The sequence below is a fragment of the Clupea harengus genome, unplaced genomic scaffold (genome assembly GCF_900700415.2).
Source record: "Clupea harengus unplaced genomic scaffold, Ch_v2.0.2, whole genome shotgun sequence".
Lineage (NCBI taxonomy): Eukaryota > Metazoa > Chordata > Actinopteri > Clupeiformes > Clupeidae > Clupea > Clupea harengus.
In genome coordinates, this window is record NW_024880499.1 from 7,501 (window position 1) to 22,500 (window position 15,000).

At 46.7% G+C, this 15,000-nt stretch overlaps 1 protein-coding gene and 2 non-coding genes across 3 annotated transcripts in view; 2 read left to right on the forward strand and 1 right to left on the reverse strand.

Annotated features, from left to right (window-relative positions):
- The window catches only part of LOC122132274 (calpain-2 catalytic subunit-like), a gene marked incomplete at its 5' end in the record, with an annotated part of 22,091 nt that extends 7,120 nt beyond the window's left edge, over positions 1-14,971 (reverse strand). The window contains 6 exons of the mRNA XM_042707109.1: positions 1,759-1,844; positions 3,233-3,316; positions 3,846-4,014; positions 4,340-4,473; positions 8,734-8,852; positions 14,902-14,971. Coding sequence (XP_042563043.1) covers positions 1,759-1,844; positions 3,233-3,316; positions 3,846-4,014; positions 4,340-4,473; positions 8,734-8,852; positions 14,902-14,971 — 662 coding nt within the window. The remainder of the gene's footprint in view (positions 1-1,758; positions 1,845-3,232; positions 3,317-3,845; positions 4,015-4,339; positions 4,474-8,733; positions 8,853-14,901) is intronic.
- Positions 5,244-5,336, forward strand: trnai-uau. Its single transcript is given in 2 exon segments — positions 5,244-5,281; positions 5,301-5,336. It is a non-coding gene; the product is annotated as a tRNA-Ile (tRNA).
- trnai-uau lies at positions 7,888-7,981 on the forward strand. Its single transcript has 2 exons — positions 7,888-7,925; positions 7,946-7,981. It is a non-coding gene; the product is annotated as a tRNA-Ile (tRNA).
- Positions 14,972-15,000: the final 29 nt, after the last annotated feature.

Here is a 15,000-nt window from a genome sequence, read left to right on the forward strand (position 1 = left end):
GTGAACAGCTGGCCGTCTAACTGGTGAACAGCTCGCCGTCTAACTGGTGAACAGCTGGCCGTCTAACGGGTGAACAGCTCGCCGTCTAACCGGTGAACAGCTCGCCGTCTAACTGGTGAACATCTCGCCGTCTAACCGGTGAACAGCTCGCCGTCTAACCGGTGAACAGCTCGCCGTCTAACTGGTGAACAGCTCGCCGTCTAACTGGTGAACAGCTCGCCATCTAACTGGTGAACAGCTCGCCGTCTAACCGGTGAACAGCTGGCCGTCTAACCGGTGAACAGCTCGCCGTCTAACCGGTGAACAGCTCGCCGTCTAACCGGTGAACAGCTCGCCGTCTAACTGGTCAACAGCTCGCCGTCTAACCGGTGAACAGCTCGCCGTCTAACCGGTGAACATCTCGCCGTCTAACCGGTGAACAGCTCGCCGTCTAACTGGTGAACAGCTCGCCGTCTAACTGGTGAACAGCTCGCCGTCTAACTGGTGAACAGCTCGCCGTCTAACTGGTGAACAGCTGGCCGTCTAACTGGTGAACAGCTCGCCGTCTAACTGGTGAACAGCTCGCCGTCTAACCGGTGAACAGCTCGCCGTCTAACCGGTGAACATCTCGCCGTCTAACCGGTGAACAGCTCGCCGTCTAACTGGTGAACAGCTCGCGTCTAACTGGTGAACAGCTCGCCGTCTAACTGTGAACAGCTGGCCGTCTAACTGGTGAACAGCTCGCCGTCTAACTGGTGAACAGCTGGCCGTCTAACGGGTGAACAGCTCGCCGTCTAACTGGTGAACAGCTCGCCGTCTAACTGGTGAACAGCTCGCCGTCTAACCGGTGAACAGCTCGCCGTCTAACCGGTGAACAGCTCGCCGTCTAACTGGTGAACAGCTCGCCGTCTAACTGGTCAACAGCTCGCCGTCTAACCGGTGAACAGCTCGCGTCTAACTGGTGAACAGCTCGCCGTCTAACTGGTGAACAGCTGGCCGTCTAACTGGTGAACAGCTCGCCGTCTAACTGGTGAACAGCTGGCCGTCTAACGGGTGAACAGCTCGCCGTCTAACTGGTGAACAGCTCGCCGTCTAACCGGTGAACAGCTCGCCGTCTAACCGGTGAACAGCTCGCCGTCTAACCGGTGAACAGCTCGCCGTCTAACTGGTGAACAGCTCGCCGTCTAACTGGTCAACAGCTCGCCGTCTAACCGGTGAACAGCTCGCCGTCTAACCGGTGAACAGCTCGCCGTCTAACTGGTGAACAGCTGGCCGTCTAACGGGTGAACAGCTCGCCGTCTAACTGGTGAACAGCTCGCCGTCTAACCGGTGAACAGCTCGCCGTCTAACCGGTGAACAGCTCGCCGTCTAACCGGTGAACAGCTCGCCGTCTAACCGGTGAACAGCTCGCCGTCTAACCGGTGAACAGCTCGCCGTCTAACCGGTGAACAGCTCGCCGTCTAACTGGTCAACAGCTCGCCGTCTAACTGGTGAACAGCTCGCCGTCTAACTGGTGAACAGCTCGCCGTCTAACCGGTGAACAGCTCGCCGTCTAACTGGTGAACAGCTCGCCGTCTAACCGGTGAACAGCTCGCCGTCTAACTGGTCAACAGCTCGCCGTCTAACTGGTGAACAGCTCGCCGTCTAACTGGTGAACAGCTCGCCGTCTAACTGGTGAACAGCTCGCCGTCTAACCGGTGAACAGCTCGCCGTCTAACTGGTGAACAGCTCGCCGTCTAACCGGTGAACAGCTCGCCGTCTAACTGGTGAACATCTCACTTGTCGCTCCAGGCTCCGCTCCACTCCACCTGCCCCCAGGGGTTCCTGATCCGCACCAGCTGAACAGGCCTCTCGTGCAGGTGCACCTTGGGGGACGAACAGAGCAGAACAGAACAGAACAGAACAGAACCGATCAGAACAGAACAGAACAGAACAGAACAGAACAGAACAGAGAGGATCAGAACAGAGAGGATCAGAACAGAACAGAACAGAGAGGAACAGAACAGAACAGAACAGAACAGAGAGGAGCAGAAGAGAAGAGAAGAGAAGAGAAGAACAGAACAGAACAGAACAGAGAGGAGCAGAACAGAACTGATCAGAACAGAACAGAACAGAACAGAACAGAGCAGAACAGAACAGAACAGAACAGAACAGAGCAGAACAGAACAGAACAGAACAGATCAGAACAGAACAGAGAGGATCAGAACAGAACAGAACAGAACATAACAGAACAGAACAGAACAGAGAGGAACAGAACAGAACAGAACAGAACAGAACAGAACAGAACAGAGCAGAACAGAACAGAACAGAGCAGAGCAGAACAGAACAGAACAGAGAGGAACAGAACACAACAGAATAGAGAGGAACAGAACATAACAGGACAGAACAGAACAGATCAGAACAGAACAGAACAGAACAGAGAGAACAGAACAGAATAGAATAGAACAGAATAGAACAGAGAGGAACAGAACAGAACAGAACAGAACAGAGAGGAACAGAACAGAACAGAACAGAACAGAGAGGAACAGAACAGAACAGAACAGAACACATCAGAACAGAACAGAACAGAACAGAACAGATCAGAACAGACCAGAACAGAACAGAACAGATCAGAACAGAACAGAACAGAACAGAGAGGAACAGAACAGAACAGAACAGAACAGAACAGAACAGAACAGAAGAGAACAGAACAGAACAGAACAGAACAGAACAGAACACACTGAGAATTGCATTATGGTTTTACACAGCTCAGTGTTGTCTCCATTTCCTCATTTCAAAATATCAAAATATTTCAAAATATTTGCATTTTTATTATATTTTAATATGAAAAAACTGATGTTATTGGTTATTATGTTTAATATTATTATTATTATTATTTATTTTGTCTGTTTTGTTTTGGTTGGTTTATTTATTGTTCTTATGTAGCCTCAATCAGGGCATTGCTGCAAAAGAGCCCTGTGCTCAGTCAATTCTCCCTGAATAAACAATGATGATGATGATTATTTATTTCTAACATGACATTGACACTAGCTCTAACCCACAGTAAGTCCTTACCTCTAGGGGGTGCTATAATCAAACAGAAACGCCTCTGATGACAGTTTCACCTGAGCTCAGCCTCACCTCTAGGGGGCGCTATAATCACAGTTTCACCTCAGCTCAGCCTCACCTCTAGGGTGCGCTATAATCACAGTTTCACCTCAGCTCAGCCTCACCTCTAGGGGGCGCTATAATCACAGTTTCACCTGATCCTTACCTCCTCTGCTGCCGTCACTGAGTAGGCGTGTCCCTTCACCAGGTTCATGGTAGTCTTTGCTTCGGTGTCATACACACTCGTGATCTGTCATATCATACAGACACGCAGGCTCATACACCGATCACAAGCATATTATACCTTCATATGAACAATCCTATCTGCCATTGGCATATTATACATTCATAGGAACAGTCCTATGTGTCAAACTCATATAGCCACCTTGAGCTTCTCCTTTCCTATATGTGTATAATGAAATTTGGATATAGAATAGGCAAAACCCATAAGTAAAATACATTGAGTTGAAGCAGGTAGTCGAAGCTCTGTGTTACGTCTATGGTTCATGTCTTACGTCTATAGTTCATGTCTTACGTCTATGAAGCATCCCAGCAGAGAGCCTCAGCCCTCTGTATTCATGCCTTACGTCTATGGTTCATGTCTTACGTCTATGGTTCATGTCTTACGTCTATGGTTCATGTCTTATGTCTATGGTTCATATCTTACGTCTATGGTTCATGTCTTACGTCTATGAAGCATCCCAGCAGAGAGCCTCAGCCCTGTGTGTTCATGTCTTACGTCTATAGTTCATGCCTTACGTCTATGGTTCATGTCTTACGTCTATGGAGCATCCCAGCAGAGAGCCGTGGCCGAGGGCCTTCTTCATGATCTTGTACAGGAACGGAGGAGCCTTGGTCAGGTCGAACGCCTCAGCGATGCCCCCGGTGAAGTCCTCAAAGCCCTCGATGGTGCTGCCTCCGGTCAGGGACTCATAGCAACCGCTCGCCCTAGGGTACACACACACACACACACACACACACACACACACACACACACACACACAGTCACATACATATACACACACACACACACACACACACAGTCACATACATATACACACACACATACACACACACACACACATACACACACACACACACACACACACACACACACACACACACACACACACACACGCAGTCACATACACATACACACAAACAGTCACGCACCACATACACTTTCAATATATGAAAGTGTCTAATTTAAGTATGTGCCATGATAAAATACATCTATTTATAGAACATGTGATGATGTCATTAAGGCTCTTACTTGGCGTAGGCCTTCTCCAGTAGGGCGCTCCAGAACTCGGAGCCCTCAGCTGAGTGCACAAACAGCAGCTCCCCGTCTCGGACTGGCAACCGGTCGTCAATGACAACATCCACCCACTCGCCATACTGCCAGAACTGTGGAAAAGAAACACCAACAACTCACGTAGGTCCATATTATTGACACATTATCAAAGGTTGTGAGTTAAACACCCACCTGAAACAGGTAACATTTAGATATCATGAGGTCAAAGATGTCTGGAGAAAAAAAGATGTAGGTATTGTTTGGAAATACAACATGAACACACTGAAAACTGAAGCTGTAATGATTGCTTTGCTTGGAAGAACCACTGATATGAAGTCATCAGTTCCCTGATGACCAGATACCTTTCTGTCCCATTACAGTAGAACATCATCCACATTCCTCAAAGTGTGTGTTCTTATTGCTTCCTCATCAACTGTATTCATCTTTACAAAATAGTAAAATGCACAGAAGAGATGGGTGAAAAATGAATATATTGTACCACAAACTTCAGATGTTACTAGAACACTACAGCATGTTGGTGTGGTTTGGTTCAGCGCAGTTGGTGTCCTCACAGAGAGGGCCACATGCTTGCATCGCATCATTTCCTGTGTCACTTCCTGCATGTGTTTTTTTCGTGACAAAACATCATTTGGAGACTAAACGTGGAGATGGAGATTCCTCCTGATGAAATCTTGAAACGTGTGCCCCACGTGTGCAAACCACAACAACTGTAAGATTCCACGACAGCAAGTTGTGTCGTGTGAGCAGCACAGAGATCTGACAAAATTTGAAACTCATGTAGTGAGTCCGTCCATTGGGTAACATAATTGCTAAACCTTTTACTTCACTGTACTTTAGTCTTGAACTATACGCATGCACCCAGGCTCCAGTGGCGCAATCGGTTAGCGCGCGGTACTTATAAGGCAGTACAAGTTGAGCGATGCCGAGGTTGTGAGTTCGAGCCTCACCTGGAGCAGGTAACCTTTAGGTGCAAAACCATACAATAAGTCTTCCCAATATGCGTCTTCCAGCAGCTGAAGAGTTTGTGATGCCAATAGGTTCCCTCTGTGCTGGTGCGAGGTACTTAAAGATGGAGTCCCCTGAAGTAGGAGAACATGACATTTGACATATGAACATGTATGCACACTGCCATATGCAAGAAGTCCTTCCCTGAAGCAGGGGAACATGACATTTGAACATGTATGCACACTGACATATGTATGCACACTGCCATATGACATATTTATGCATACTGCCATATGCAACTGCTGTACAGTGGTGCATGCATGAGCCGGCTCAAGCAGAGCAATGCTGAGGTTGTGAGTTTGGGTCCCACTAGAGCAATGCTGAGGTTGTGAGTTTGGGTCCCACTAGAGCAGGTAAATCTTAGTGGGAACACTATCTTAGAATCTTAGATCACTAGTCCATGGATGTACAGGTCATGTGACGATTCTGATCTCTGGTTGGAGGGAGGGTACCCTCTGTTCATCATCCGTATGACATCACCTCTTGGGCTATGTGTCAGTGAGGAACATGCATTGAAGGGTTTTCCCACAAAAACTTGCCTTACAAGCATGTAGGCGTGCTCCCGTGGCCCAATCGACAGGGGTTTTCAACCAGGGGTCCGTGGCCCCCTGGTGGTCCACGCCGGCATTGCAGGGGGTCCGCGACATGAGCCTATGTTGATCAGTTCACCATTGACTTTTTTATTTTTATAAATATACCTGGGCCCGTCGACATATTTATGTCTGAATAGCCAAGTCGCATTGCCCAAAATACTGATGTAGACCCATATTCAGCGAAGAAATTACACTGACAAGTATTATAGGCAGAATATGTGTGCGGGGGGAGGGGGCGTGGCGGAGGTACAAACATGAAAAAGAAGGGTACGGGACTGTAAAATGTTTTGGGAATCACTGGCACATCAGTGGGCCGCGGATTACTTTCTGGTCAGAATGGTGGTCCCTGGGACAAAACCAGTTGAAAACCCCTGGATTAGCACATGAATCTTATAAAGCAGTGCGTGAGCAGAGCATTGACCTGTGCTCCGAAATAGCATCTTAACAGGGGCTTCTCACTGGGGTCACCAGCAGGATTTACAGGGAAATTACAACTAACAACACATGTATCAATGTTATTGATCAATACATGCATCAATGTTATTGATCAATACATCTATCAATGTTATATTGTATATATGTAGATGTTTATTTGCCTTTAAGTCAATTAGCATGTAGGTCCGATGAAGTTCAAAAGGCAGCTGTGATGTCACCTGATGACACCTGATTTCAGCACTGTTCACATGGACAGCGCCCGTGAAGCACTTAAGAGCAGAGCTCCTCGCTCCGCATGTTTGTCTAGGAAACGTGTGTAAAAAAATCAATGAACGTTCACTTGTGACACTTGTAACTGTTAAGATTCATCGTTATAGGGAAACCGAACCGCGACCTGGAGCGAATCTGTGCCGGACCAAGTCATGACCCTCTCCAGCGTCAGCTATCCTCTGAGAGGTCAAAGAAACTGACCTGGAAGTGAAAGATTGCCAGCATAGTTGTCCTGGAAACTCTGATCCTGGGGAACCACATGGGCCAAGATGTCCCTATCCAGAGTCCAGAGAGGGAGGCAATACTACACCAAAAGGGTTCATGGCTAAAAAAAAAATCCACCCATTATATTTTAGCAATGGGCCCCAGTGGCGCAATCGGTTAGCGCGCGGTACTTATAAGGCAGTACAAGATGAGTGATGCAGAGGTTGTGAGTTCGAGCCTCACCTGGAGCAGGTATCCTTTAGATGCAAAAATACCATAATTACGTTGCTTTGATTCAGTGTGACCGGTATCCTCATGGAGAGAAAATGTTTTCCGATGTAGGCTTGAGACTAACACCTGGTGTAATCTGCTCCAGCTTTATGGGGCAGGTCTGTGGAGGCCTCGTGCACCTGGTGTGATCTCCCCTCCAGCTTTATGGGGCAGGTCTGTGGAGGCCCCGTGCACCTGGAATAGTGAGTGGGTCACGCCTACTCCTCTAGCTCGGGCTGTCTTGTCCTGAGGTACAGCTCACTCTAGAACCCACTAACTGTTGTAGCCCCGGTTCTCTAAGGCTGTCTTGTCCTAAGGTACAGCTCACTCTAGAACCCACTAACTGTTGTAGCCCCGGTTCTCCAAGGGTGATGAGTGTCACGTCGAGTGTAGCCACGGTTCTCCCTCAATGAGCACTGAGCCAAACCAATGTAAATGGCAATATGGTGTTCGTGTCCTTGTCCTTCCTGTCCTTATCCTAAGGGTGATGAGGGGCACGTCGAGTAAGTTGACCCGAAAGAGAACTGACCCTGATCTGGGTCAGGGCAGAGACCTCTCCAGTATCAGCTGTCCTCTGAGAGGTCAAAGAAACTGACCTGGAAGTGAAAGATTCTGCCGTAGTTGTCCTGGACACTCTGATCCAGGATGTCCTTATCCAGAGTCAGGGAGACTATACTACACCAAAGCTGTTCATGGCCAAGAACACTCCTGGACACTCTGATGCTGTGGGCTCCAGTGGCGCAATCGGTTAGCGCGCGGTACTTATAAGACAGTAACAAGATGAGCAATGCCGAGGTTGTGAGTTCGAGCCTCACCTGGAGCAGTCGACCTTTAGGTGCAAAAACACTACCATTGGTACAATTGAGAGAACAGGCTTAAGACTGAAAACAAGTGCGAATGAAAGCCTCCAGTTACATATCATAACCTTGTCACTGCCTGATGAGAGTCCCACATGCATACTGTCGAAAGTTTATGGCACACACGGTCTTGGACAGCTACTTCTACCACACTATTTCCGGTCTCAGCACAGTGTCAAAACAAACCAGTCGGAGAGTCTTTAAAAAAAAAGGAAAATGAGAGGTCGATCATCTAACTTTTCATATTGTAGATTATATACCTGTTGCTAAAAGCTTAAATCCAGACAAGCTGAACCATTAACTTTTTGGATGAGATTGGCCTAGGCTATAAAACCAGGGTTGAAAGAAATGACAGGAAAGAAGTGGCGGTTTTGTTCAGCTGGCTCACATTTTATGCCGGTTTTATGTTGCAGTATGCAGGGCTGACATTTCTAAATAAATTGCCATCTCAATGGACATTTGGCAAAATATAAAAAATAACCTAACATTCCAGTGGTGGACTCAATTGGTTAGTGGTTGGTTAGCGCAATTGGTTAGTGTGTGGTACAACTTACAAGCTGTGAGTTCAAGACCACACCAAAAGCCTCAAGCAGCGCCTTTCCTGTAGATACATTAGTGCACCCTGGGTACGAAAACTTTGTCATGGACGTGAGAATCCTCGTGGTTTGGTTTCAGCTGGCCCTGATCTGTAGCGAACCGGCTGGATCAAGAAACTGACCTGGAAGTGAAAGATGCCGGCGTAGTTGTCCTGGAAACTCTGATCCTGAGGAACCACGCGGGCCAGGATGTCCTTATCCAGAGTCAGGGAGGCAATCGCCGCCAGCAACCAGCAGTCACCTAGCAACATCAAAAGGCATTGTCGGTGAGGTCCACACATGTCTGATACAGGACAAACAACACTGGCCACTGCCTGGGACCCAACACTCTTAGGACCCCAACACTCCTGGGGCCCAACACTCTTAGAACACTCTTAGAACACTCTTAGAACACTCTTAGGACCCAACACTCTTAGAACACTCTTAGGACCCCAACACTCTTAGGACCCCAACACTCTTAGAATACTCTTAGGACCCCAACACTCTTAGAACCCAACACTCTTAGAACACTCTTAGAACACTCTTAGGACCCCAACACTCTTAGAATACTCTTAGGACCCCAACACTCTTAGGACCCCAACACTCTTAGAATACTCTTAGGACCCCAACACTCTTAGGACCCCAACACTCTTAGAATACTCTTAGGACCCCAACACTCTTAGGACCCCAACACTCTTAGAACACTCTTAGAACACTCTTAGAACCCCAACACTCTTAGAACACTCTTAGAACACTCTTAGGACCCCAACACTCTTAGAACACTCTTAGGACCCCAACACTCTTAGGACCCCAACACTCTTAGAACACTCTTAGAACACTCTTAGGACCCCAACACTCTTAGAACCCCAACACTCTTAGAACACTCTTAGGACCCCAACACTCTTAGAACACTCTTAGGACCCCAACACTCTTAAAACCCCAACACTCTTAGAACACTCTTAGGACCCCAACACTCTTAGAACCCCAACACTCTTAGAACACTCTTAGAACAGTTATGATTTTTTGATTTTTTAATAGCACCAAGTGAACCAGGAGCAAAGCCACAATCGCAGTTCAGTCCTCATGTTTTTTTGGTTATTGACTGACCAGTGTTTACCCGTCGCCTAGCAACATGAATCTAGTAGGGGATATTTCTTCACTGACACACAGAAATGTATTCACAGTACCAATGACCTGGTTTGCTTTTCAAAATGTATTCTTTTTGCATTGATTTGATAGACCTGTACTTACTGTAAAAGCTTAACAACAAAAAATGAGCATGGGAAAATAAAACACAGTCTAGTACAGAGTCTAGTTCTGTGTGTGTGTGGGTACCACACCTAAAGAGAGATACAAATATTTGTTGTATACATAAATAAATAGATAAATAAAGTAATAATATATACTTCATGGGCCACTCCCTTATTTGGCTTCAGATTTTGGGGCTTGAAGTGCTTGTAATGTAAGTGCATGAAAAACAAACAAACATAACAATGTGAATAAATTACATTAAATACTGAAATCAAGATTCAGTTCAAACAAAAGATTAAGATTAGGTTAAAGGAAGCTACATTGAGCTTTGAACCCATCACCCCATAATAAACTGACATTCACACACTATGGTTTAGCCACTGGCTCCAATGGGTCAATGGGCCCTGCTGCTGGTGTTTCTTTAAACTATGTCAACCTGGTTAGGACTAGCATAAGGGTTAGGATTAGGATGAGGGTTAGGATTAGGATGAGGGTACGGGTTAGAGTAAAAAAGCAGCTGAAACGGGTAACCTCTAGGATTAGGGTTAGAAATTAGAAATTAGAAATTAGAAATTAGAAATTAGAAATTGTGAATGTCTTCTAAATTGATTCAGGCTAAAACAGGGAACAAAACATACGGGTTACGAATTGTTAGAAGGGGTTTATAATAGAAAGTGTTAGAAGAGAGTCTGAACCTATGGTAACATGAGGAGCAGAGCCTCTAACACAATGCTCTACCTGCCCACACCACTGCGCCCACACCACTGTGCCCACGCCACTGTGCCCACGCCACTGTGCCCCTGGAGCCCACGCCACTGTGCCCACGCCACTGTGCCCACGCCACTGTGCCCACGCCACTGTGCCCACGCCACTGTGCCCACGCCACTGTGCCCACGCCACTGTGCCCACACCACTGTGCCCCTGGAGCCCACGCCACTGCGCCCACGCCACTGTGCCCCTGGAGCCCACGCCACTGTGCCCCCGGGTTAGAATAAGACACCAGTGGGAAACACACCGGAGGAGCTGATATTCCATCATGTGAGGAGATGGCCTACACTGACACCGTGATCTAACTGCCTACTCCTCTGTGTGACTGCAGCTCACCGGAAGTGTTAATATCTGTTCAAAATGGCTGCAGTTGGACTAAGAAATCAGAGTAAAAGGCGTCTGAGCTGAGATTTGAAGTGAGAAGCAGGCCTACTCAAACACTGCTCTAACCACCACACCACTTTACATTTAGCAGACGCTTTTATCCAAAGCGACTTAAATATGTATACACATTTTACATTTACATTTACATCAGGAGCAATTGGGGGTTCAGTGCCTTGCTCAAGGACACTTCGACAGGGAATCGAACTAGCAACCTTCTGATTACTAAACGACTTCTCTACCTCCTGTACCACTGTCGCCCACTATACCACTGTGTCAGCTGAACACACATTAGGCCTTACACTATGCATTAGGGCTTCCCCCTAGCGTGAGGGTTAGAACACTGTTAATCTCTCCCAAACTGATTCAGGTTAGAACAACGTATGATTTCACAATCACAAATAGTCGTGATACTCACAAAATGTCAACACCGTGAAATTCAAACTACCTGTTTCAGTGTGACAGTCACATCTAAGAGCCCAAACAAATCTACGTGTGTGTGTGTGTGTGTGTGTGTGTGTGTGTGTGTGTGTGTGTATGTCACAGTGTGAGTGTGCTTCGGTCTCAATCTGAGTGTGTATGAGTGAGTTTCTCTACAATGTAACTGTGCATCTGTAAGAAAGGGGGTATGTGCGCTCAAGGGTTAACACTGAAAGGAAAGCTATCCATACATTTAAGCCTTACGATGCAGTACATATGCTGCAAAAGCCACCACCTCCCAAACAAACTTGTTCACCTCACACACTCACACACACAACACACACACACACACACACCTCTTCATGAAAAGAGACATAAAGAAGAGCTCTACAATGACTGGGTACACTCTTAAAACAAATGTGTTGTTAGCTGACACAATGTTTGTGTTATTACCAATCAGACACATATTGTGTTGTTTTCTACAAATTGTGTGTTGTTTGATCTAACGATTGGACGCACACAACATGTGTTAAAACATTGACCAATCACATCACTACTTCAACATCTTTGCGCGCCCAAATAGAAAATTCCTTTTTGAAAGATGCACTGGTAACCACGGAGTTTCGACACTACACACGACAGCGAAGAAGAAGAAGAAGAAGAAGACACACGACAGCAGAAGACTAAAGGTAAATGTCTTCGTACTTTACTTGAGTTCGCAAAAATAAAAAGGTAAATACTTGTGATGATCTTGGGTAACCACATGGGCCATGAGGCCATCCTTATCCAGAGTCCAGAGTCAGGGAGGCAATACTCCACTAAAAGGGTTCATCATGACTAAAAAAATAAAATAATATATACCCCAAAAAAAATCTACCCATTCTATGCCCATGCCTGTAATCAATCAATCAATCAATTCAATCTTATATAGCGCTTCTCTAAATACCCGAAGTCGCTTTACAGAGTCCAGAGTCCAGTAGTCATTCATACACAGTCATACCGGTGGTGGTAAGCTACATCAGTAGCCACAGCTGCCCTGGGGCAGACTGACAGATTGTTCATGCTATGGGACCCAGTGGCGCAATCGGTTAGCAGCAGTAAGGCAGTACAAGCTGGGCAATGCCGAGGTTGTGAGTTCGAGCCTCACCTGGAGCAGGTGACCTTTAGGTGCAAAATGACCATAATTACGTTGGTTTGGTTCAGTGTGACTTGCTACACTCTTGGATGTGAACCTTCCTTGCTTGCTCATTGGGCCTATAAGCAAGCCGACACTGCGGACATAACGAGGCCCTGATCAGAGAGAGAGACCCAGTTCAGCGTCGTTCCACGTCAACAATCTCCGTCTTTTATCTCCGTATTCTGCTTTTCAGCTCCAGCTGAGGATACACACACACACTACACACACGCACCTTTGAGGAGTGATTTATTTTTAATTTTTAATTTTTTTTTGCAAGTCATTCCGGAATTGTACTGTACAGATCTAGAATTTACATTAACTACCACTCGTAACGGTCACTTGAGATCATTATGACATAATGAAATGGAACCTTCGGTTGGCAACCTTCTAATCACAGATTTGTGATCATACTCCTCCAAGGGTTAACTGGGGACAGGCACATGAGTCAGGAGGTTAAACTGACTTCATTCACTCCGAGAGAACGTTACAAGAGTAAGGCTGAGGCTGAGGCTGAGGCTGAGGCAGGACGTCTGACACCTAGAACCCACGACACGCTTAACACTTGACACATGCACCACGGGTCGGTGCTGCTGGCACTGGGAGGGTGTGGTACAAACTCGGCTGTTCTACGAGGAGGGCGTGGTGGGTGCCCTACAGTTCCGGATCAGTGCTAACTGGGTGGATGGGTGAAGTGGGCTGGGCTGGACTGCTCTGTGTTTGCCAACATGTAAGTGTGTGTGTGTGTGTGTGTGTGTGTGTGTGTGTGTGTGTCTGTGTGTGTGTGTGTGTGTGTGGGTGTGTGTGTGTGTGTGTGTGTGTGTGTGTGTGTGTGTGTGTGTGTGTGTGTGTGTGTGTGTGTGTGTGTGTGTGTGTGTGATCAGTGCTAACTGGGTGGGTGGAGTGGGCTGGGCCGGACTGCTCTGTGTTTGCAAACAGGGAGCACATCACGGAAACCAAACACTTAGAGGTTGAGTAATGAGTGTGTGTGAGTGTGTGTGTGTGTGTGTGTGTGTGTGTGTGTGTGTGTGTGTGTGTGTGTGTGTGTGTGCATGTGTTTGTGCCTCCAGTGTGAGAAGGCATGAGGTTATGTGTATGTGAGCACATGTGTGTCTGTCCTAGAGAGACATACATCATTATCTTAGTGGACCTCCTAGGTGTGCTTCACTGTAAGTGTGTGGGTGGTGTGTGTGTGTGTGTGTGTGTGTGTCAGTGTGTGTATGTGTGTGTGTGTGTGTGTGTCAGTGTGTGGTGTGTGTGTGTGTGTGTGTGTGCGTGCGTGCGTGCGTGCGTGCGTGCGTGCGTGCGTGCGTGCGTGCGTGAGTGTGCGTGCGTGCGTGTGTGTGTGGGTGTTGAGTGTGTGTGTGTGTGTGTGTGTGTATGTGTGTGTGTGCTTCACTGTAAGTGTGTGGGTGTTGAGTGTGTGTGTGTGTGTGTGTGTGTGTGTGTGTGTGTGTGTGCTTCACTGTAAGTGTGTGGGTGTTGAGTGTTTTGCAAACATGGTACTGGTACACTGGACACGCCAAGGTAATGACCCTGTTTAGTCTCCAGTCTTGCCCTGTGCTTTAGGGCTGTTTTGCTGTGTCAGGTGTTAATTAATCAATTAATTAGGAGCCAGTGACTCTGATCTCATGTTGGACTGTCAAAGTCACATTACTAAGCAGACACCTGCTTTGCACTTTGAACGTTTTATTTATACAGTTTGTGGTGTGTGATATTAACGAGAAATGTGTTGGAACGTAGATCGATTAGTAGTTCTACTCTGGTTTGTATATATATTTGCAGTAGAGTCAATATGAGTACTGTGCTCTGAACTAAAGGTGGACGGATCAGCTTGCTCATACCTAATACATTTTCTCTCTGCAAGCAACAATGGGATAACCCAACTGCACAACCCTTTAAGCCCATTGAAATAATATGTATTATTATTATTATTATTATTATTATTAATATTATTATTATTATTATGAGCTTATTAATATTATTATTATTATTATTATTAATATTATTTTTGTGAAAGAGAGTTTGGTTCTGTCTGGTCCCTGTTTGTTTTCGGTGGTTGACTGCATCTTTCTGCATCAGCCAACTGGGCCATAGTTTTAGCGGTGTGTGCGCACCGTTGGCATGTAGGACCGAGCTGATTTGTGGACCCATGGACATTGGAGGCTCTCAACCCTGACAAACTCATATCCGGACCTATAGATATTGGAGGCTCTCGACCCTGACAAACTCATATCCGGACCTATAGATATTGGAGACTCATCCAGGTGCTCCCTAAGACATTGGAGACGGTAGAACCTGATGAGCTCACACTCACCCAGGGCTCCCTGGCAGATGTCAGTCCTCTTGGCTCCTCCCACAATAAACTGCGGATTTGTGCAGATCTCCTGTGTGAGAGAAGCGGCGACACACACCA